The 25,285-nt window shown below is 46.2% G+C and overlaps 1 protein-coding gene across 1 annotated transcript in view; it reads right to left on the bottom strand.

Annotated features, from left to right (window-relative positions):
- LOC311144136 (protein TANC1-like) overlaps positions 1-25,285 on the bottom strand; it is a 294,875-nt gene that overhangs the window by 72,374 nt on the left and 197,216 nt on the right. The window contains exons 9-11 of the mRNA XM_084180127.1: positions 14,073-14,195; positions 11,587-11,868; positions 10,648-10,805 (exon numbers count right to left, since the gene is read on the bottom strand). Of these exons, the coding sequence (XP_084036253.1) occupies positions 10,648-10,805; positions 11,587-11,868; positions 14,073-14,195 (563 nt within the window). The remainder of the gene's footprint in view (positions 1-10,647; positions 10,806-11,586; positions 11,869-14,072; positions 14,196-25,285) is intronic.

The raw sequence follows: 25,285 nt of genomic DNA, 5'->3' as shown, positions 1-25,285 counted from the left end.
TATGTTGTAGATTCTAGTTGATTCTAGTTGTTCTATTTCTATGTTGGCCAGTGTGGTTCTCAATCAGAGGCAACGAGTGTCAGCTGTGGCTGGTTGTCTCTGATTGGGAACCACATTTAGACAGGCTGTTTTCCCACAGTAGTTGTGGGATCTTGTTCCGTGTTGGTTGTGTTTAGACCTAGGACGTCACGTTATCGTTTATTGTTTTGTTTATCGTGTGATACTTAATAAAGTAAAGTATGTTCGCTCATCACGCTGCGCCTTGGTCCTCATCCTTCGATGTTCGTGACAGAAGATCCCACCACCACAGGACCAAACAGCGTGTCCAGGAACACACGCAGGAGGTAACTCTAGTGGATGTCCTCCTCGGTTGGGGGCAGATTACGGAGGAGGAGGCCGTCCGGTACCGGAAGGCTATGAAGGGGGAGACCCAGGCAGGAGAGGAGAAGCGGCGCCAACCGGGCCGTGGTCGGACAGGTGAGAGGCACCCCCAATAAATTTTTAGGGGGGGGCACACGGCATGGGCGATGGGGCAGCAGGAGGCTGCCACAGGGCGAATTGGGAGATTAGGAGAGGAGGCCACCGGGTTTGGGGGGCCGGAAGGCAGGTTGGCGGAGCCTGGATGTAGAGCAGAGCCAACTCCCCGTACTCAGGCATGGCAGCATGAGACTGGGCAGGTTCCGGGGTATGCGGAGCTGCGTACTGTGCCACGAGTGGTCCGGCATAGTCCGGTACGTCCTGTGCAAGCACCCCGCACGTGTCGTGCGAAGGTGGGCATGCAGCCAGGACGGAGTGTGCCGGCTCAGCGCTCGTGGCCTCCAGTGCCCCTCCTCGGTCCCGGATATCCTGCGCCAGTGTCACGTGCTGTTATGCCAGTATGTGTACACAGCCCTGTACGTCCTGTGCTGATGCCTCACACAGAGTGTGTGTAGGTAGGCATTCAGCCAGGACGGGTTGTGTCAGCTCTTCACTCCAGGCCTCCAATCCGTCTCCACAGCCCAGCCCGGCCTGTTCCTGCTCCTCGCACCAAGCCTACGGTGCGAGTCGCCAGCCTGGCTCGGCCTGTTCCTGCCCCTCGCACCAAGCCTACGTTGCGCGTCGCCAGCCCGGCCCGGCCTGTTCCTGCCCCTCGCACCAAGCCTACGGTGCGCGTCGCAAGCCCGGCCCGGCCTGTTCCTGCCCTTCGCACCAAGCCTACGGTGCGCGTCGCCAGCCCGGCCCGGCCTGTTCCTGCCCTTCGCACCAAGCCTACGGTGCGCGTCGCCAGCCCGGCCCGGCCTGTTCCTGCCCTTCGCACCAAGCCTACGGTGCGCGTCGCCAGCCCGGCCCGGCCTGTTCCTGCCCCTCGCACCAAGCCTACGGTGCGCGTCGCCAGCTCGGCCCGGCCTGTTCCTTCTCCCCGCACCAAGCTAATGGTGAGCGTCGCCAGACCGGCCCGGCCTGTTCCTGCTCCCCGCACCAAGCTAATGGTGCGTGTCGCCAGCCCGGCCCGGCCTGTTCCTGCTCCTCGCACCAAGCTAATGGTGCGCGTCGCCAGCCCGGCCCGGCCTGTTCCTGCTCCCCGCACCAAGCTAATGGTGCGCGTCGCCAGCCCGGCCCGGCCTGTTCCTGCTCCCCGCACCAAGCTAATGGTGCGTGTCGCCAGCCCGGCCCGGCCTGTTCCTGCTCCCCGCACCAAGCTAATGGTGCGCGTCGCCAGCCCGGCCCGGCCTGTTCCTGCTCCCCGCACCAAGCTAATGGTGCGCGTCGCCAGCCCGGCCCGGCCTGTTCCTGCTCCCCGCACCAAGCCTATGGTGCGCGTCGCCAGCCCGGCCCGGCCTGTTCCTGCTCCCCGCACCAAGCTAATGGTGCGCGTCGCCAGCCCGGCCCGGCCTGTTCCTGCTCCCCGCACCAAGCTAATGGTGCGCGTCGCCAGCCCGGCCCGGCCTGTTCCTGCTCCCAGCACCAAGCCTACGGTGCGCGTCGCCAGCCCGGCCCGGCCTGTCCCTGCTCCCCGCACCAAGCCTACGGTGCGCGTCGCCAGCCCGGCCCGGCCCGGCCTGTTCCTGCTCCCCGCACCAAGCTAATGGTGCGCGTCGCCAGCCCGGCCCGGCCTGTTCCTGCTCCCCGCACCAAGCTAATGGTGCGCGTCGCCAGCCCGGCCCGGCCTGTTCCTGCTCCCCGCACCAAGCCTATGGTGCGCGTCGCCAGCCCGGCCCGGCCTGTTCCTGCTCCCCGCACCAAGCCTATGGTGCGCGTCGCCAGCCCGGCCCGGCCTGTTCCTGCTCCCCGCACCAAGCTAATGGTGCGCGTCGCCAGCCCGGCCTGTTCCTGCTCCCCGCACCAAGCTAATGGTGCGCGTCGCCAGCCCGGCCCGGCCTGTTCCTGCTCCCCGCACCAAGCCTACGGTGTGTGTCGCCAGCCCGGCCCGGCCTGTTCCTGCACCAAGCCAATGGTGCGCGTCGCCAGCCCGGCCCGGCCCGTTCCTGCTCCACGCACCAAGCCAGGGGTGCGCATCGTCAGCCCGGTCCGGCCCGTTGCTGCTCCACGCACCAAGCCAGGGGTGCGCATCGTCAGCCCGGCCCGGCCCGTTCCTGCTTCCCGCACCAAGCCAATGGTGCGCGTCGCCAGCCCGGCCCGGCCTGTTCCTGCCACTCGCACCAAGCCAGGGGTGCGAGTCGTCAGCCCGGTACGGCCCGTTCCTGCTCCACGCACCAAGCCAGGGGTGCGCATCGTCAGCCCGGTACGGCCCGTTCCGGCTCCACGCACCAAGCCAGGGGTGCGCATCGTCAGCCCGGTCCGGCCCATTGCTGCTCCACGCACCAAGCCAGGGGTGCGCATCGTCAGCCCGGTCCGGCCCGTTCCTGCTCCACGCACCAAGCCAGGGGTGCGGGTCGTCAGTCCGGCACAACCCGTGCCTGGGTCACCGGTGCCTGGTCAGGTACCGGTCAGCTGCTCCACACCGGAGCCTAAGGTATCCGCTCCTACGATGTCCAGTCCAGCTCCAGCCAGCAGGGCCAGACCGGACCAGGGGCGCTACGGGGGGATGGTTGAAGGGTGGTGGTCTAGCCCGGAGCCGGAACCGCCTCCGAGGAGGAATGCCCACCCAGCCCTCCCCTGTTTGGTTTATGTTTAGGCGCGGTTCGCGCCTTTGGGGGGGGGGGGGGGGGGGTACTGTCACACCCTGGCTCTGGGGACTCTATATGTTGAGCCAGGGTGTGTAAATTCTATGTGTTTATGTTCTATGTTGTAGATTCTAGTTGTTCTATTTCTATGTTGGCCAGTGTGGTTCTCAATCAGAGGCAACGAGTGTCAGCTGTGGCTGGTTGTCTCTGATTGGGAACCACATTTAGACAGGCTGTTTTCCCACAGTAGTTGTGGGATCTTGTTCCGTGTTGGTTGTGTTTAGACCTAGGACGTCACGTTATCGTTTATTGTTTTGTTTATCGTGTGATACTTAATAAAGTAAAGTATGTTCGCTCATCACGCTGCGCCTTGGTCCTCATCCTTCGACGTTCGTGACATTTCTCCTATCACAGCCATTAAACTCTGTAACTATTTTAAAGTCACCATTGGCCTCATTGTGAAATCCCTGAGCGGTTTCCTTCTTCTCCGGCAACTGAGTTAGGAAGGACACCTGTATCTTTGTATTGACTGCATTTATTGATGCACTATCCAAAGTGTAATTAATAACTTCACCATGCTCAAAGGGATATTCAATGTCTGCTTTTTTTTTTTTTTTTTACCCATCTACCAATAAGTGCCCTTCTTTGTGAGGCATTGGAAAACCTCCCTGGTATTTGTGTTTGAATCTGTGTTTGAAATTCACTGCTCGACTGAGGAATCTTACAGATAATTGTATGTGTGGGGCACAGAGATGAGGTAGTCATTCAAAAACGTATCATGTGAATTGTTATGCAGATTTTTGCTCCTGAACTTATTTAGGCTAGCCATTACAAAGGGGTTGAATACTTATTGACTCAAGACATTTCACCTTTTTATTTTTAATGAATTTGTAAAAACTAAAAAAAACATACTTCCACTTTGACATTATGGGGTATTGTGTGTAGGCCAATCTCAATTTAATGAATTTGTACTATTGCTGTAATACAAATTTTTATTGAAAAAATAAAGGGGTGTGAATACTTTCTGAAGGCATTGTATATAACAAGTTGCAAAGCCAAGCCATAGAGCAGGGGTCCTTAACTAGGTTCAGCCGGGGACCGATTTTTTCAAGTGGATGGGGCCCGAACATAATTATAAATAATTTGTACTCTGCAAATTAACAAAAGAAGCCCAAACAGATATTGTATTTGACAAAAACATAATCATGATCAACGATACAGAGTAAAAAAACAAAAAATAGTAAAACAAGAGGAATAAAATACACAAGAATGGAGCTACATGTATATACAGGGAGCACCAGATCAATGTGCAAAGCTGTCATCAAGGCAAAGGGTGGCTATTTGAAGAATAAAAAATAAAATATATATTTTGATTTGTTTAGCACTTTTTTGGTTCGACATGATTCCATATTTGTTATTTCATCGTTTTGATGTCTTCACTATTATTCTACAACGTAGAACAAAGTAAAAATAAACCTGTTTTTGCTTTGTCATTATGGGGTATTGTGTGTAGATCAATGAGGGGGAAGAAAACAATTTAATCAATTTTACATTTACATTTTACATTTTAGTCATTTAGCAGATTTAGAATAAGGCTGTAATGTAACAACATGTAGAAAAAGTCAAGGGGTCTGAATACTTTCCGAAGGCACTGTATATACATATATCGATTTTTGGGGGGTTTGTATCATTTGATTTACACAACATGCCTACCACTTTGAAGATGCAAAATATTTTTAATTGTGAAACAAACAAGAAATAAGACAAAAAAACAGAAGACTTGAGCGTTCATAACAATTCACCCCCCCTCAAAGTAAATACTTTGTAGAGCCACCTTTTGCAGCAATTACACCTGCAATTGTCTTGGGGTATGTCTCTATAAACTTGGCACATCTAGCCACTGGGATTTTTGCCCATTCTTCAAGGCAAAACTGCTCCAGCTCCTTCAAATTGGATGGTTTCCGCTGGTGTACAGCAATCTTTAAGTCATACCACAGATTCTCAATTGGATTGAGGTCTGGGCTTTGACTAGGCCATTCCAAGACATTTAAATGTTTCCCCTTAAACCACTTGAGTGTTGCTTTAGCAGTATGCTTAGGGTCATTGTCCTGCTGGAAGATGAACCTCCGTCCCAGTCTCAAATCTCTGGAAGACTGAAACAGGTTTCCCTCAATAATTTCCCTGTATTTTGCCCCATCCATCATTCCTTCAATTCTGACCAGTTTCCCCGTCCCTGCCGATGAAAAACTTCCCCAAAGCATGATGTTGCCACCACCATGCTTCACTGTGGGGATGGTGTTCTCGGGGTGATGAGAGGTGTTGGGTTTGCGCCAGACATAGCGTTTCATCTGACCAGAGTACCTTCTTCCATATGTTTTGGGAGTCTCCCACATGCCTTTTGGCGAACACCAAACGTGTTTGCTTATTTTTTTCATTAAGCAATGGTTTTTTTCTGGCCACTCTTCCGTAAAGCCCAGCTCTGTGGAGTGTACGGCTTAAAGTGGTCCTATGGACAGCATTGCAGCTCCTTCAGGGTTAGCTTTGGTCTCTTTGTTGCCTCTCTGATTAATGCCCTCCTTACCTGGTCCGTGAGTTTTGGTGGGCGGCCCTCTCTTGGCAGGTTTGTTGTGGTGCCATATTATTTCCATTTTTTAATAATGGATTTAATGGTGCTCCGTGGGATGTTCAAAGTTTCTGATATTTTTTTATAACCCAACCCTGATCTGTACTTCTCCACAACATTGTCCCTGGCCTGTTTGGAGAGCTCCTTGGCCTTCATGGTGCCGCTTGCTTGGTGGTGCCCCTTGCTTAGTGGTGTTGCAGACTCTGGGGCCTTTCAGAACATGTGACAGATCATGTGACACTTAGATTGCACACAGGTGGACTTTATTTAACTAATTATGTGACTTCTGAAGGTAATTGGTTGCACCAGATCTTATTTAGGTACTTCATAGCAAAGCGGGTGAATACATATGCACGCACCACTTTTCCGTTATTAATGTTTTTGAATTTTTTGAAACAAGTTATTTTTTTTCATTTCACTTCAACAATTTTGACTATTTTGTGTATGTCCATTACATGAAATCCAAATAAAAATCAATTTAAATGACAGGTTGTAATGCAACAAAATAGGAAAAAAGCCAAGGGGGATGAATACTTTTGCAAGGCATTGTAGTCTTATGAATGTGCATAGAGTCAGTGCAAGACAGGGTCAGTGCAGATAGTCCGGGTAACTATTAATTAACTACAGTATTTATCAGACTTATGGCTATTTAGCAGTCTTATGGGTTGGGGGTAGAAGCTGTCTCGAAGCCTGTTGGTCCGAGAGCCGATGCTCCGGTACCGTTTGCCAGATGGTAGCAGAGTGAACAGTCTATGGCATGGGTGGCTGGAGTCTTTTGGCACCGCCTGATATAGAGGTCCTGGATTGTAGGGAGCTCGGCCCCAGTGATGTACTGGGCTCTCTGCACCACCCTCTGTATTGCTTTGCGGTCGAGGTGCATTTGCCATACCAAGCGGTGATGGAGCCAGTCAAGATGCTCTCGATTGTGCAGCTGTATAACTTTTTGAGGATCTGAGGGCCCATGACAAATCTTTTAAGCCTCCTGAGGGGGAAGAGGCGCTGCCGTGCCCTCCTCACGACTGTGCGGGTGTGTGTGGACCATGTTAAATCCTTAGTAATGTGGACGCCAAGGAACTTGAAGCTCTCAACTTGCTACTATACATCAATGTGGATGGGGCCGTGCTCTTCCTGCTTTCTCCTGTAGTTCACGATCAGCTCCTTGGTCTATTTATGAATGGAAATACTTAGGAATAGATGTCCTAAATTTAAATAATTTTGAGGTGAATTCCTAGTGATTTTACACTTTAATGTCCTAAGAACGTTGGGGGGCCAAATAAAATCTAATTTGGCCCGTGGGCCGCCAGTTGACGATTCCTGCCATACAGTATGGTGGAATAAATAAACCGATGAATAAGCCATTCTGTATTGACAAGTCGCCTCAGATTGTAGGAAGCTGCTATATTCATGTTGTGAACTGTGAGCCACAGCCTTCCGATTTGGCCAATTTACCCTACCTGAGGTCTTTCTGACCACACTGCTAACATGTTACCCTGGCAACACTGAGGTTGTCCCAAATGGCACCCTATTTCCCTTTATAGTGCATAGGGCTCTGGTCAAAAGTAGTGCACTATATAGGGAATAGGGTGCCATTTGGGATGCAGACAGAGACGAGTCCTAGGGGAGTATGACCCGACAAATCATTTGACTCTCTCTGTGAGTGACAGAAGAGTGCAGTAGCAATCACAACATGTTAAGGATCCATAATTAGCTTCTCACTCTCTCCCTCTCCATTGTATTGGAGCCGCCGAGGTGAAAATTGGGCCTGAGTGACTTTGCGTTGGATTGTATGTCCATTTGATGAGGGAGAATCAAGAGGAATGGTTATTTAACTAAGCCCAGTGCTCGCTGCAAATCAAACGGGCCTATGATGTGAGAATTAATTTAATGGGGACTCTGTGTGATTGTCTTCAGTAAACAACCAGGAACCCCAGGGAAATGTTTTAATTAACTTGCTTCAGATACAAATAAATGAATGTAAACAAACATAAATCAACTGAGTGCCGCATGGTCTGTTACGTTTTTGATGAAACCTCATAAATACTCAAGGATAACCCAGCCTTGATATGAAAGGACATGATTCAGGGAGGCGCCACAGCCTCCCTCCCCAATCTACAGGTGGTGGATTGAGGGATGAAATTAAGGACAGGAGAAGCAGACAGAGAGAAGAGAATACAGTGGGGGAAAAAAGTATTTAGTCAGCCACCAATTGTGCAAGTTCTCCCACTTAAAAAGATGAGAGAGGCCTGTAATTTTCATCACAGGTACACGTCAACTATGACAGACAAATTGAGAAAAGAAAATCCAGAAAATCACATTGTAGGATTTTTTATGAATTTATTTGCAAATTATGGTGGAAAATAAGTATTTGGTCACCTACAAACAAGCAAGATTTCTGGCTCTCACAGACCTGTAACTTCTTCTTTAAGAGGCTCCTCTGTCCTCCACTCGTTACCTGTATTAATGGCACCTGTTTGAACTTGTTATCAGTATAAAAGACACCTGTCCACAACCTCAAACAGTCACACTCCAAACTCCACTATGGCCAAGACCAAAGAGCTGTCAAAGGACACCAGAAACAAAATTGTAGACCTGCACCAGGCTGGGAAGACTGAATCTGCAATAGGTAAGCAGCTTGGTTTGAAGAAATCAACTGTGGGAGCAATTATTAGGAAATGGAAGACATACAAGACCACTGATAATCTCCCTCCATCTGGGGCTCCACGCAAGATCTCACCCCGTGGGGTCAAAATGATCACAAGAACGGTGAGCAAAAATCCCAGAACCACACGGGGGGACATAGTGAATGATCTGCAGAGAGCTGGGACCAAAGTAACAAAGCCTACCATCAGTAACACACTACGCCGCCAGGGACTCAAATCCTGCAATGCAAGACGTGTCCCCCTGCTTAAGCCAGTACATGTCCAGGCCCGTCTGAAGTTTGCTAGAGTGCATTTGGATGATCCAGAAGAGGATTGGGAGAATGTCATATGGTCAGATGAAACCAAAATAGAACTTTTTGGTAAAAACTCAACTCGCCGTGTTTGGAGGACAAAGAATGCTGAGTTGCATCCAAAGAACACCATACCTACTGTGAAGCATGGGGGTGGAAACATCATGCTTTGGGGCTGTTTTTCTGCAAAGGGACCAGGACGACTGATCCGTGTAAAAGGAAAGAATGAATGGGGCCATGTATCGTGAGATTTTGAGTGAAAACCTCCTTCCATCAGCAAGGGCATTGAAGATGAAACGTGGCTGGGTCTTTCAGCATGACAATGATCCCAAACACACCGCCCGGGCAACGAAGGAGTGGCTTCGTAAGAAGCATTTCAAGGTCCTGGAGTGGCCTAGACAGTCTCCAGATCTCAACCCCATAGAAAATCTTTGGAGGGAGAAGAAAGTCCGTGTTGCCCAGCGACAGCCCCAAAACATCACTGCTCTAGAGGAGATCTGCATGGAGGAATGGGCCAAAATACCAGCAACAGTGTGTGAAAACCTTGTGAAGACTTACAGAAAATGTTTGACCTGTGTCATTGCCAACAAAGGGTATATAACAAAGTATTGAGAAACTTTTGTTATTGACCAAATACTTATTTTCCACCATAATTTGCAAATACATTCATTAAAAATCCTACAATGTGATTTTCTGGATTTCTTTTTCTCATTTTGTCTGTCATAGTTGACGTGTACCTATGATGAAAATTACAGGCCTCTCTCATCTTTTTAAGTGGGAGAACTTGCACAATTGGTGGCTGACTAAATACTTTTTTCCCCCACTGTATAGGCTGAAAGGCCAGGCGGTTCTAGTGTTAAGTACTTTTTTATTCCTGAACTTATTTAGGCTAGCCATAACAAAGGGGTTGAATACTTATTGACTCAAGACATTTCAGCTTTTCATTTTAAATTAATTTGTAAACATTTCAAAAAACATAATTCCACTTTGACATTATGGGGTATTGTATGTAGGCCAGTGACAAAAAGTCTCAATTTAATCCATTTTAAATTCAGGTTGTAACAAAACAAAATGTGGAAAAAGTCAAGGGGTGTGAATACTTTCTGAAGGCACTGTACCATTTAAAGATTATAATTAGCATGGATCAATACAATAGAATGGCCCGCCCTGTTCTTCATTCACAATTGTTGATTACATAATTAAGCATTGTTCACTTCCCCTCGCTCATCAACTCACCCATTCTCCCTCTTTCTCCCCATCATACTTTACTTAATTTATTTAATCTGTTGTTATATGCGTGAAATTATTTTCAGTATAGTTTAGGTTCAGTTTCGAGGCAATTATCGGGGTGATTATCAGCTGGGCACTGCACTTTCAACTGTCGGAAGAAGGAGCGGAGCTGGCCCTACTGTTGGGAGAAAGACATCCCCTCCTAAAACTGGTTATAACCCCAGTTCTGTTTGTGATATTAAGATTCTAACACTGACAGCCTGTTATATAGACTTATTTAGGAAAAGACAAGGACGGGGGGTCGGGGGGCATGACTTAAAAAATGGCAGAGTAATAAATAAATACAATTCATGAGTATTCAAAATGACTGCTTTAGCGGTTCTAGTGTTAAGGTATGACACTCTCGTCGACTTCTTGCTATTCTGAGCACCAATATGCACATCACAGTAACAAAATGTCTTCCTTGAACCTGACCGGTGAAATGACACAATGCCCCAAAGCCGTCATGTGTAATAAACACATTTCCATGCAAACCTACAAAAGACCAACTTAAAAAAGAGACCAAAAGTTATCTTCTAATCTCAAAGGGTATGTCCCAAATTGCACCATATTCCCTATATAGTGATACTTTTGACCAGAGCTCTATAGGTGATCTGTGACACAGACAAAGTCACTGTAACAACATTCCCAATGTTGGGTTGGGCTATGAACTGTGATCTGACCATGTGAGCCTCCAGTACCTTGGTGGCCAGGCGTTTGACGGCCTCCTCCTTGCGTCTCTGGATCTCAGGGGTGCCGGGACAGCTGTTGTTCCGCATGGTGTTGGTGGCGCTGGGTGGAGGGGTGGGCTGGGGGGGCTGGCTGAGGGGGAGGTCGGTGCTCTGGGTGTCCCCACCATCTAGAAGGAAGAGAGGGAGGGAAGCAGGCTTGTCCATCAACAGGAAGACTCACTGTAAAGACTCTACTGCTCTAAGACTCTTCAGGTGCAACCATGGCTGCATCCCAAATGGCACTCCAATAGTGCACTATTTTTGGCTCGTCAGAAGCAGCGCACTATATAGGGAATAGGGTGCTGTTTGGGACATACCTGATAACTTTTAATTGTTTGACAAATCAGTTCTGATTCTCACAATGAGAATGTATTTTCATTCGTACAGAATAACCTTGTGAGAATGTGAAAAAAACGTACGCATAGCATACAGTATTCAACATTTCACAACTCGAGAAAGCATAGAAATGACATCAATGCAACCAAGGTTGTGCCCTTCTGTATTCAGAAACATACAGTAGTCTGTAGCATTACAATTACATATTTTTGTCTGCCACTCAGTAGAAAAGTGAAAACTCTATACTGTACCTATCAGTATCACTTCCTGTCAGAACCTGGATGAATGATGTTTTGGGCTACACAGTTCCTGGACATTTCATGTCACTACTGTACATGTTGATGTATTTAACCACACATTATTTCAGCCCACAGTCTAATCTTTCTGTAAGTCCCTGACAGGTCTATTTACACTAGAGCACCCAACATGAATGATGATGATGATGAGGAGGATTAGGTCACATTTGGTCCAGGCAGTGCGTGACTGTGGATGCGTCCTGGGCCCTGGTCAAAGGGAGTTCACTAAATAGGGAATAGGGTGCCATTTGAAACATAACTAGCAGTTATTTCTTACTTTTGGGCGACGAGCTAGGGCTGTTGGAGGCGATCTGCCGCATGCGGCCGCCGTGACAGCTGAGCGCCACCAGGCGGGAGATGATGGCCGTCTTGCCGAAGCCCACGTTGCCCACAACCACGGCGCCACGGCTCTCCTCGCAACCGCCACCATTCAGAATGTCCTCCAGCTGCTGGAAGAGCCAATCGCGGCCCACAAACACTGAGTCTGTGGTGATGCTGGGCACCTCGAACAGCAGCGGCTTGAGCATGATGTCCACCGGCTTGTAGGGAGCGAAGCGCGCTGGAGGGAACCAAATAAAATACAAACATTTACTAACTGAAGGTTCATAAGATATATGAACATATACAGCTGAAGTCGGAAGTTTACATACACTTAGGTCATTAAAACTCGTTTTTCAACCACTCCACACATTTCTTGTTAACAAACTATAGTTTTGGCAAGTCGGTTAGGACATCTACTTTGTGCATGACACAAGTAATTTTTCCAACAATTGTTTACAGACAGATTATTTCACTTATAATTCACTGTATCACAATTCCAGCGGGTCAGGAGGAATGGGCCAAAATTCATCCAACTTATGGTGGGAAGCATGTGGAAGGCTACTCAAAACGTTTGACCCAAGTTAAACAATTTAAAGGCAATGCTACCAAATACTAATTGAGTGTATGTAAACTTCTGACCCACTGGGAATGTGATGAAATAAATAAAAGCTGAAATAAATCACTCTCTACTATTATTCTGACATTTCACATTCTTAAAATAAAGTGGTGATCCTAACTGACCTAAGACAGGGACTTTTTACTAGGATTAAATGTCAGGAATTGTGAAAAACTGAGTTTAAATGTATTTGGCTAAGGTGTACGTAAACTTCCGACTTCAACAGTATAATCCATCATACATTTACACAGGTGGTAAAAAGCAGCTAGGCGAGAGCGTGAATAGACAGACATTTGCCTCCCTAGCTGGCGTGAAGCCAAGCCTCAAAACCAATTCAGTCACTGATTAGAGGAATGTCTCCATCTGAAACACCGTTTACACCTGGGCTGTTTACCTTACACATCTTTCATCTGTTTTCTCTGAAAGCCAGCGCTCAGTCAAAATGACACAATATGATGAAATGTTTAACATTTCTGTGGATTGCAAACCTGACACATACACACGCCACGGCAAGATCAAACTCGCACATCGAGATGCAAGATCAATTAGAATGCGGACGCCAAGCCCTAGTCCCATCCAAGATATTTTTCTCCTGTAATCATCTGAACTGTCTTTGTGTGTCTCATTGTCACACCATTCGTTCACAAACCATTTGAGGAACATAAATATCAGTTGATCATAACAAGAAATCACTGTCCGTCTGTCTGTCTATGGCAGTTGCAGTGTGATAAGTGCTGACTGTCAGCCAGGCGATAAACACCTGCTGCAGGCCAAACACTCTTCTCAGGGCTGTTGAAGGGGAGGAGAGGAGATGGCTTAAGCCTGAACTGCAGTCAGTGTCCACCGCACAGCTAGAGAAACAGAGTGGGCTATTTTTCCTCTGCAGCTCTCTCTCGCTCTTCATCATTGCCCTCTCTGATTATCTCTCCCCCCTCTCTCTGTATTTTTTCCTCTCGCTCTCTCTGTCTGTCTTTCTCTCTTTTTCTCTCTCCCCATCTCTTTCCATCTCTCGGTCTGAGCTATGACTAGCTAGCTCCATTGGCTTGGACAATTTGTAAGTGATCATTAACAGGGCAGCTAACTTCAGCGCTGATTATTTCTCTCTCCCACACACCTTGACTGCATAAGAGCGACAAATCAGTACTAGCTGTACTATCCGACGACCGCCAGTCCCCTCTGTCTACTGAGCGATGTACTCTGGGAATAGCAGTTTAGTTGGAGAAGCTGCTCAACTGCATTTAAACAGCCACTGACAATCATGGAGGTGGATGGCAAAGGTTTGCAATTTAACAAATATAAATGCTTCTATTAGACTGCTTACAGTGTCTAATAAAAGCCAAACACATAATGCTCATCAATGTGGACTGTTGCAAAAAATGTTGTCCACAGGGACATTTTACATAACACTAACAACTTTATACTGACAGCGGCAGAGAAAACTGAGAGGGTTTTAAAAGAGGGTTAAATAGTAGCAGCAGCAAAGGGGGGACCAACTCCATATTAATGCCCATGATTTTGGAATGAAAGGTGTGACGAGCAGGTGTCCACATACTTTTGGCCATGTAGCATATGCTGCTCTGTGTTCTATGGAATAGGTCTAAATTTTCCCTATGTTTTGTTTATGAGTCTGGTGTGCACTGTGGTGGCCCTTGTTCTATCCTGGAGAGTAACTAGTTACTGTATGGGTGTGATCCAAATGGCATTCCTATTCCCTATTATATAGTGCTCTACAAAGGGCCCTGGTCAAAAGTAGTGAACTATATAGGGAATGGGGTACCATTTAGGATGCAACCTAGGTGTACAGTGCCCATGCTGTTTAACAGTACCTTTGGAGTCTTGTGGTGCCCTCCCACCTGTGTTATGCCAGGGCAGCCGAATGGACGTCCGCAGGGGAGTATTACGCTGTTCATCAAGATAGCTCAGGTCTTCCAGCTTGGTGGAACTGGTGGCTACAGAGAAAGAGAGAGAAAACAATGAGATAATGTGTTTCATGAAAAGGATGACGTGATTCACAGTTCAGCCTTTATTAGATGAATGCACATGATCAGATGACCCTGAACAGACAATGATCACAAGCTAAAACCAATGATGACAAACATGTAACAGGGGAAATCATGTTAATAAGTCATAAATCCTAATCCAGGGCTTGTCGGGAATACGCTGAGAGAGAAAAGAGGAGTAGAGAGAAGAAGAGAGGAGGGGAGATGTGAGGCACAGATCCAGGGTGACGATGGCAGGATTTCAGGGAGAGGAAAGCGAACGGGAGTTGGGCCAGAGCAGTGGACCCTGGCATTGGCAGTTCCCTGGAAGTGGTGTGGTGTGGGCACTGGGCAGCCAGGTACAGTACAGCCGACAGGAGAGGAGAGCAATATCCATTCCCTATCCCCCCTAAAATCCCCTGTTCCCCACCCTGATCCAACCTGACAGCTGAGGAGGATCCAGAGAGAGGGGATGTCTGTCCCCCATAAATACTAATGTGTGGTGGAGTACAAACAGAGCTACAGTAACAACCCAAATACAACTAGGTTGCGTCCCAAATGCCCCACTATTCACTTTATAGTGCAATACTTTAGACCAGGGCCCATACATAGGGCTTCTGGTGAAAAGTAGTTCACTTTATAGGGAATATGGTGCCATTTGGGACTCAGCGAACTAATACACACAGAGCCAACAGACACATTTACTCACTAAAGCCAGCCTTACTACAGGGATTACTGCCTGAAAACATACAGTAGGCTACAGCAAAATTACAGAGAAACTCACAGCGCCCAAACCCACAGAGCATGCAGCCTGTAGCCACAGGAGAAGAAACAGTCATGAAGGAAGAATGACTGCAAACAATTCCTGTCATTGGATCAGAATGAGAAGTGATAATAAACACTAGCAGTTTGCTATATAAAACTCAACCTCAAACTCTACCTACCGTCTGAGCCGGCATCCTCTAACAACATGCAGACAGAGACAGTCAACGTGAAACAAGGTCTTCGGTGTTCCTGGCAACAACGAAATCACCATGGAGAACTGGCTGACGTCTAGCCGGTGTCCTGTTTAAAGGGGCAGTCTGGGATTCGAACAACAACAATGAGGACACGCCACCACTTTTTTTGCTAAACAGCTAAATGGATGTACCAATTCTAGATTGTCCCTTTAACAAGAAAAATCAAAGCCCTTCTCTCTCTCTCTACTCCATCAGCCTCAGCTGAGCTGGGAGGACACAGGACAGTGAGCGACTCTCTTCCCCAACTTACTCTGAGGAATGTTCTCCTAATTAGGAACCAGCAGGCAAGGCAGAACTTTAATAGGCATCAATAGAACTTTAATAGACATCAATAGAACTCAACGATCAGCCACTTTTAGGTTTTACTTTTCACAAGCCTGTTGATGTGAATTTCATTTCGGCTCCAAAATGAGAATAAATGAGAGCTCAAGTCCGGGATAGCGTAACTTTAATTCAGCATGCACAGCATGCACGGTGAGAAATCACTTCACACAATGCAGCCAGAATGTTAAACTGTTCGTTGCACTTGAGCTCAACGCTCCCAACACTGCCAACCTGTTAGTGCTGGGCAGTGGCCCCCCCCGCCGGTATTACCACACTAGAGGCTGAAGTAGCTACTTACAGTCGGTCAGCGGCAGCAGAGTCAGAGAGCTGGGCAGGACAGCAGCAGGTATTTAAAAACACTCCTCCTCATTCCCGGCATGGAGCAGGCAGGCTGAGAGGCAGGCAGGGTGGAGGCCCTTTGTGGAAAAGCTCCAGATAATTATTCTCCCCAGTGGGCTGGACGCTCATCAGGGTACCCAAGTGAATTTTCTTCCCCAGCGCTCCCATCCATGTCCAGGCACACTGGCTGCATTCAACTGGTGACTGGGCTTGGCAGTTCACAGGCACTGCTCTCTCTCCATCTCCCTACCTCACAACATCCACAGCATTAGCAGAGCTCCGTGCAAAATGAATGCAGGTGCTTTACGAAAATGTTCCCCCTACCCACCCCTCACAAAGATTTTTAGCAAGCAGAGGAGAAAAAGCGGGTGAATAAACCAAAGAAGAAATTAAAGGCGGGAATGCGGTGAGAGCTGCTCTCCTGGCTGATTACAGTTTGCACTGGGCAGCCGGACTCACATAGGAATTAATCAATGATCCTCCCTGTACTGCTGTCACACAGAGAGAGGGGGGAGAGAGGGGGGAGATGGAGAAAGAGAGTGAGAAAGAGAGAGATATATATATATACAGTATTTAGAGAGAGGGAGAGAGAAAGTGAAAGAGGGGCACCGGGGGAGAGGAGGAAGAGGGTAGTGAGAAGCACAGAGGGAGAATAATGTAAGGAAGAGAGGAGTGAGAGATGGCAGAAAGGAGAGGGACAGGAGAAGAGATGGAGTGAGAGTTGGCAGAAAGGAGAGGGACAGGAGAAGAGATGGAGGGAGAGATGGCAGAAAGGAGAGGGACAGGAGAAGAGATGGAGTGAGAGATGGCAGAAAGGAGAGGGACAGGAGAAGAGATGGAGTGAGAGATGGCAGAAAGGAGAGGGACAAAGAAGAGATGGAGTGAGAGATGGCAGAAAGGAGAGGGACAGGAGAAGAGATGGAGTGAGAGTTGGCAGAAAGGAGAGGGACAGGAGAAGAGATGGAGGGAGAGATGGCAGAAAGGAGAGGGACAGGAGAAGAGATGGAGTGAGAGTTGGCAGAAAGGAGAGGGACAGGAGAAGAGATGGAGTGAGAGTTGGCAGAAAGGAGAGGGACAGGAGAAGAGATGGAGTGAGAGTTGGCAGAAAGGAGAGGGACAGGAGAAGAGATGGAGGGAGAGAGAAGTTAAGTTGAAAGTCTGTGCGGCGATCCAGCTCTAGCGCATCAGTCAAGGCCCATGCTGACATTCATGGTCTGCAGTGAGATTACCATCCCATCTCTCCCTTCTCTACCTCCCCTCCCCTTTCGTGCTCTCATAGCACACCCATCGGAATTGGTATCCCTTTATACAAAGCTGTAATACAGATATTTCGCAGCAGACGTATGTCTGTTAGTGCTAAAACCAAGGAGGCAGGGATGAGTCAGTGTAACTTGTTTCAGAGTGCTACTAGGGCTGTCTCACAGATGCACTGTGCCATTAGATGCTCTTTCATTTTCGCCTGTAACAGAGCTCCTCGAAGACGGCACCATTTCCCGCCACACAAAAATGGGCAATCCTCTCTAATGTAAGAGAAGAAAAATACTTCTGCTGTAAAGTCATGTTTCTTTATTTGTTCTTTCAAGCCCCACATATTCTACAGGGTGCCAATAGTCAGTGTCTCTCTCTCTCTCTCCTCTTCTTATTCCGTATGACTGTGTTGGGAGCAGCTTTGAAGCTCCACAAATGTGTCAGGTTCCCTTCTGATGAAAATCGGTTATTTTTTGATGCGGCTCTGCCCTTTGAAACCCTCTGTTCTTTTTCCTCCTTTGTCAGAGCAGGATGGGGGGGGGGGGGCTCTGAGTTGCGAGCTCTGTGGACATCGCTTCGCCTGCACCCGTGCACCACTCCCCAGTACTTGTGTATATCCCAAATGGCAACCATATTCTCAAAAGTAGCGCACTACATAGGGAACAGGGTGCCACAGGGTCATAGGGGTTTTGTTAAAAGTAGTGTACTAGTGTATATAGGGGGGAATAAGGTGCCAATTGGGACACACCCCCAGTGTTAGTTAGTGGGCTCTGGTATAGGCTTAATGCCTCCAGAAGACTCCTGGCATCTCTCAGACTTCCACCTCAAATCCCTCTCTGACGCACCATGTCAAAATACCCTGAGCTGGAATTGACTAAGTGCAAAATGGAAATCAAAGTGGCTTACGCACAGTTTGTGGCACGTAACCAAGTAAACAGATTACGCTCGATTCCTCGCTGGTTGTCGCTGGCTGCATGGCGAGCAATCTCATTGTTATGAAGAAAATAAATAAGATAATGAGGATGTAACAGCCTGCATAAACCTGATTTTTCCCCCTGTTATTTTGTTACCAAACACAAACACCTTTATTTATCACACTCTAAGACATGACAGAATATATGAGGAGTAAGTTGCTCCACTAGTGGGCACAGAGACTTAGATCTAACCTGTTAGTGTGGTACAGGCAGCAGACACTGCAGGGCACATAGCAGAATGCAGAAGAGCTTTAAAGCAGACCAGAGCACACAAACTTCACTGGAGCCCTGCATTACACTGCCTGCATCCCCCACAATGCTGGCCAAGCAATGCAGGCAAACTACATATATGGAAGGACAACTCAATATTAATGTTATAAGAAATAATTAGGGTAAGTGTACCTATTTAGCCCGCCAGAATCTAAATTTAGACATTTCTAACATTTACTGCCCTAATTTCTGTAAGAAAAGTTGAGATAAAATGAAAGATGAATCTCTCATATGAGGTTTTATAACTTTACTTAAATGTTTTAATAAATATTTGATAAAATATGTGAAAAGTCCGGACTGGGCTTAATTGTTACTGAAAGCCGATAGTTGTTCCAAATAAGCCCACCTAATTTTCAAAATGTAAAAACTGATATTTATATAAAATGTGATAATATTAATCTCCCCTAAAGTTATTAAATAACTGATCATTACTATTCATCATTAAAGTAGCACTCATAACAGGGGGGTGTCCAATCGTATCCACAGAGACCAATGTGGACTTTTGTTCTTGCCAACCAGTTCACACCTGATTCAACTAATCATAGACTTCAATCAAGACATGATTAGTTAAAGCAGGTGTGATAAGAAGCCATGCACAAAGACCATAACACACACAAGTTTCAGTGAATTATCTGAAAGCGGATTCACATTTGCTGTACTGCTATTCTTGTTAATTAGTTCAACTTCCTAAAGCCTATCTGAAGATAGTTTCACATCTCCCTTTCTACTGTTGTATTACAAAGGTACAGGAGGTGGACCAAAAAACTGAATTAACTGGATGAATGAAGGACAACAATATGACAATGCCCCCACCCAAAAGTGCATGAGTAGTTGCCCAATAGTCATCTTGTCCCACATTCGTTTGCTTTTTTATCCACTTGTAGGTCTCCTATGCCAGATATCCCTCAACCCTGATCTTTTATTCTTCTCTCTCCGCATCAACCAATACCTGTCCACTTCAAACGTCTAGGAGAGAGTACAGAGGTATCTAATTGTTCCTAATTATTTCCAATCTTGATAAAGTCACCATGGCTAGATGCATAATACGCATAACTGTAGTTTTTGTGTGTTTTAATCAACTTAAATCTGAACAAAAAAACTAATTTATGCTTATGTTAATTGTATTTTAGGGATATCAACAAACTATCCCCATGTGTTTCAATGCAAACCGGGCTTAATAGGAGCATACTGGGCTTTTCTTTACATTTATTTTATTTAACCTTTATTTAACCAGGTAAGCCAGTTGAGAACAAGTTCTCATTTACAACTGCGACCTGGCCAAGATAAAGCAAAGCAGTGCGATAAAAACAACACCAACACAGAGTTCCATATGGAATAAACAAAACGTACAGTCAATAACACAATAGAAAATCTATATACAGTGTGTGCAAATGTAGTAAGTTATGGAGGTAAGGCAACAAATAGGCCATAGTGCAAAATAATTACTATTTAGTATTAACACTGGAGTGATAGATGTGCAGAAGATGATGTGCAAATAGAGATACTGGGGTGCAAATGAGCAAAATAAATAACAATGTAAATAACAATATGGGGATGAGGTAGTTGGGTGGGCTAATTACAGATGGGCTGTGTACAGGTGCAGTGATCGGTAAGCTGCTCTGACAACTGATGCTTAAAGATAGTGAGGGAAATAAGTGTCTCCAGCTTCAGAGATTTTTGCAGTTCGTTCCAGTCATTTGCAGCAGAGAACTGGAAGGAATGGCGGCCAAAGGAGGTGTTGGCTTTGGAGATGACCAGTGAGATACCTGCTGGAACGCATACTACAGATGAGTGTTGCTATGGTGACCAATGAGCTAAGATAAGGCGGGGATTTGCCTAGAAGAGATTTATAGATGACCTGGAGCCAGTGGGTTTGGCGACGAATATGTAGTGAGGGCCAGTCAACGAGAGCGTACAGGTCACAATGGTGGGTAGTCTATGGGGCTTTGGTGACAAAACGGATGACACTGTGATAGACTACATCCAATTTGCTGAGTAGAGTGTTGGAAGCTATTTTGTAAATGACATCGCCGAAGTCGAGGATCGGTAGGATAGTCAGTTTAACGAGAGCATGTTTGGCAGCATGAGTGAAGGAGGCTTTGTTGCAAAATAGGTAGCTGATTCTAGATTTAACTTTGGATTGGAGATGCTTAATGTGAGTCTGGAAGGAGAGTTTACGGCCTAACCAGACACCTAGGTATTTGTAGTTGTCCACATATTCTAAGTCAGACCCGCCGAGAGTAGTGATTCTAGTCGGGCGGGCGGGTGCAAGCAGCGTTCGATTGAAGAGCATGCATTTAGTTTTACTAGCGTTTAAGAGCAGTTGGAGGCCACGGAAGGAGTGTTGTATGGCATTGAAGCTCGTTTGGAGGTTTGTTAACACAGTGTCCAATGAAGGGCCAGATGTATACAAAATGGTGTCGTCTGCGTAGAGGTGGATCTGAGAGTCACCAGCAGCAAGAGCGACATCATTGATATACACAAAGAATAGAGTCGGCCCGAGAATTGAACCCTTTGGCACCCCCATAGAGACTGCCAGAGGTCCAGAAAACAGGCCCTCCGATTTGACACATTGAACTCTAACTGAGAAGTAGTTGGTGAACCAGGCGAGGCAGTCATTTGAGAAACCAAGGCTATTTAGTCTGCCAATAAGAATGCGTGTGATTGACAGAGTCAAAAGCCTTGGCCAGGTCGATAAAGACAGCTGCACAGTACTGTCTTTTATCGATTGCGGTTATTATATCGTTTAGGACCTTGAGCGTGGCTGAGGTGCATCCATGACCAGCTCGGAAACCAGATTGCATAGCGGAGAAGGTACGGTGGGATTCGAAATGGTTGGTGATCTGTTTGTTAACTTGGCTTTCAAATACTTTCGAAAGGCAGGGCAGGATGGATATAGGTCTGTAACAGTTTGGATCTAGAGTGTCACCCCCTTTGAAGAGGGGGATGACCGCGGCAGCTTTCCAATCTCTGGGGATCTCAGACGTTACGAAAGAGAGGTTGAACAGGCTAGTAATAGGGGTTGCGACAATTTTGCTAATTTTAGAAAGAGGGTCCAGATTGTCTAGGCCAGATGATTTGTAGGGGTCCAGATTTTGCAGCTCTTTCAGGACATCAGCTATCTGAATTTGGGTGAAGGAGAAGCGGGGCTTGGGCAAGTTGCAGTGGAGGGTGCAGAACTGGTGGCCGGGGTAGGGGTAGCCAGGTGGAAAGCAAGGCCAGCCGTAGCAAAATGCTTATTGAAATTCTCGATTATCGTAGATTTATCGGTGGTTTCCTAGCCTCAGTGCAGTGGGTAGCTGGGAGGAGGTGCTCTTATTCTCCATGGACTTTACAGTGTCCCAAAACTTTTTGGAGTTAGTGCTACAGGATGCACATTTCTGTTTGAAAAAGCTAGCCTTTGCTTTCCTAACTGATTGTGTATATTGGTTCCTGACTTCCCTGAAAAGTTGCATATCGCGGGGGCTGTTCGATGCTAATGCAGTACGCCACAGGATGTTTTTGTGCTGGTCAATGGCAGTCAAGTCTGGGGTGAACCAGGGGCTATATCTGTTCTTAGTTCTGAATTTTTTGATGGGGCATGCCTAATTAAGATGGAGAGGAAAGCACTTTTGAAGAACATCCAGGCATCCTCTACTGACGGAATGAGGTCAATATCCATCCAGGATACCCGGGCCAGGTCAATTAGAATGGCCTGCTCGCTGAAGTGTTTTAGGGAGTGTTTGACAGTGATGAGGGGTGGTCGTTTGACTGTGGACCTATTACGGACGCAGGCAATGAGGCAGTGATTGCTGAGATCCTGGTTGAAGACAGCGGAGGTGTATTTAGAGGGTAAATTAGTCAGGATGATATCTATGAGGGTGCCCATGTTTACGGATTTAGGGTTGTACCTGGTAGGTTCCTTGATAATTTGTGCGAGATTGAGGGCATCTAGTTTAGATTGTAGGACGGCCAGGGTGTTAAGCACATCCCAGTTTAGGTCACCAAGCAGTACGAACTCTGAGGATAGATGGGGGGCAAGCAATTCACATATGGTGTCCAGGGCACAACAGGGGGCTGAGGGGGGTCTGTAGCAAGCGGCAACAGTGAGATACTTATTTCTGGAAAAGTGGATTTTTAGAAGTAGAAGCTCAAACTGTTTGGGCACAGACCTGGATAGTATGATAGAGCTCTGCAGGCTATCTCTACAGTAGATTGCTACTCCGCCCCCTTTGGCAGTTCTATCTAGACGGAAAATGTTGTAATTCGGGATGGAAAATGTCTGAATTTTTGGTGGCCTTCCTAAGCCAGGATTCAGACAATGCTAGAACATCAGGGTTGGCAGAGTGTGCTAACGCAGTGAATAACTCAAACTTGGGGAGGAGGCTTCTGATGTTGACATGCAAGAAACCAAGGCTTTTACGGTTACAGAAGTTAACAAATGATAGTGCCTGGGGAGTAGGAGTGATACTGGGGGTTACAGGGCCTGGGTTAACCTCTACATCATTAATTGGAACAACAGTAATTTATGGTGAAAAAGACAGAATAGCAAAGTCTTCTCATAACATATTTGGAGACCAATGGTTTGGGGTATAAATATATTATATAGACTATAATATTATGTAAAGTTAGTATTGATCATATTTAACAATATTTATTTATTTCCATTTCCATTCTGTATAAAGGGAGTGCTTTTTGTTCTACTGTACCCTTTAAGCCCACCTGAGAAAAATGTCAAATTTACAAAAATATAATCTATGTATAAGAGGTTAATTTAACAGTAAAATAAGACAAAATGCATTTAACAATGTAAACTGTGAACACCTGAAATCTATTATCTTGTTGTAGTTCACCAAGTTATGCTGCTACTGTGAGACTTTGTCAAGCAGGCACGACTGCTAGCATGAAAAACCCATATTTTCAATTGGCAAGAAATAGTAATTAATGCCCATAAAATATGCTATCATGTGCATATATCAGCACATGAATCTCTTTATTTGACATAAAGTATGATCACTTATCTGAGAAGGTACAAAAATATCTGGAAAATGTGTTTATCTGAAGGTTGCCTCAACACCTTTGAAATTGGCCACTAGTGGGAATTTACACATTACTGTCAATAACTTAATAAGAAAACATCTCATTGGCTTAGAATAAAAACTGCTATGGATATAACAACCAGATTAATTGGTTGAAACATTAAACAGCAGAATTGTTTTATTTTTTATTTGAATCCAAAGACGGAAGTGGGCTTAATAGGTACGCTTACCCTAACAATCACAACAACAAAAAAAAGAGGATCACCAGGATCCAGACTACGAAAAAAGTATAGATTCCACATATTCCTGATATGCAGTACTGTCAAGTTCTTGTTCATTCAATTAATTCACATGGCAGAATACAATTGAACTCTGAATTGTGTGATGATTAAATAAAAAAAGGATGCTAATAACGTCCCACAAGGAGCGAATCCACAAAGCAAAACAATGTTGGGACCTGTCAGTCAAACTCTGTCAGATGGCTCACTGGAGGCTGGTAGCATATCGTTCCTCAGAGAGGCTGTACTTGGTTGTCTCTCCACTGGTTTGTATAAATCAATGAGCACCACTGAGTTGAATGCTAATTGGCTGCTCAAAATTGGACCCGATCGATCCCTGAAGAAGAGGTCTTTATCTTTTTATCTTTTTTTTCAGCTTAATATTGCAGATAGATTGTAACTTCCATCAATGTAATTGTCTGCATCACTTCCAATCCCCCATGTTTATATATATATATATATATATATATATATATATATATACAGTGGGGAAAAAAAGTATTTAGTCAGCCACCAATTGTGCAAGTTCTCCCACTTAAAAAGATGAGAGAGGCCTGTAATTTTCATCATAGGTACACGTCAACTATGACAGACAAAATGAGAAAAAAAAATCCAGAAAATCACATTGTAGGATTTTTAATGAATTTATTTGCAAATTATGGTGGAAAATAAGTATTTGGTCAATAACAAAAGTTTCTCAATACTTTGTTATATACCCTTTGTTGGCAATGACACAGGTCAAACGTTTTCTGTAACTCTTCACAAGGTTTTCACACACTGTTGCTGGTATTTTGGCCCATTCTTTCATGCAGATCTCCTCTAGAGCAGTGATGTTTTGGGGCTGTCGCTGGGCAACACGGACTTTCAACTCCCTCCAAAGATTTTCTATGGGGTTGAGATCTGGAGACTGGCTAGGCCACTCCAGGACCTTGAAATGCTTCTTACGAAGCCACTCCTTCGTTGCCCGGGCGGTGTATTTGGGATCATTGTCATGCTGAAAGACCCAGCCACGTTTCATCTTCAATGCCCTTGCTGATGGAAGGAGGTTTTCACTCAAAATCTCACAAAACATGGCCCCATTCATTCTTTCCTTTACACGGATCAGTCGTCCTGGTCCCTTTGCAGAAAAACAGCCCCAAAGCATGATGTTTCCACCCCCATGCTTCACAGTAGGTATGGTGTTCTTTGGATGGAACTCAGCATTCTTTGTCCTCCAAACACGAAGAGTTGAGTTTTTTTAACCAAAAAGTTATATTTTGGTTTCATCTGACCATATGACATTCTCCCAATCCTCTTCTGGATCATCCAAATGCACTCTAGCAAACTTCAGACGGGCCTGGACATGTACTGGCTTAAGCAGGGGGACACGTCTCCCACTACAGGATTTGAGTCCCTGGCGGCGTAGTGTGTTACTGATGGTAGGCTTTGTTACTTTGGTCCCAGCTCTCTGCCGGTCATTCACTAGGTCCCCCCGTGTGGTTCTGGGATTTTTGCTCACCGTTCTTGTGATCATTTTGACCCCAAGGGGTGAGATCTTGCGTGGAGCCCCAGATCGAGGGAGATTATCAGTGGTCTTGTATGTCTTCCATT

The sequence above is a fragment of the Coregonus lavaretus genome, assembly GCF_964263955.1.
Source record: "Coregonus lavaretus genome assembly, chromosome: 16".
In the NCBI taxonomy this organism is placed as follows: domain Eukaryota; kingdom Metazoa; phylum Chordata; class Actinopteri; order Salmoniformes; family Salmonidae; genus Coregonus; species Coregonus lavaretus.
The sequence above is the reverse complement of the archived record's forward strand: the minus strand, read 5'-3'. Positions and strand labels throughout refer to the sequence as shown.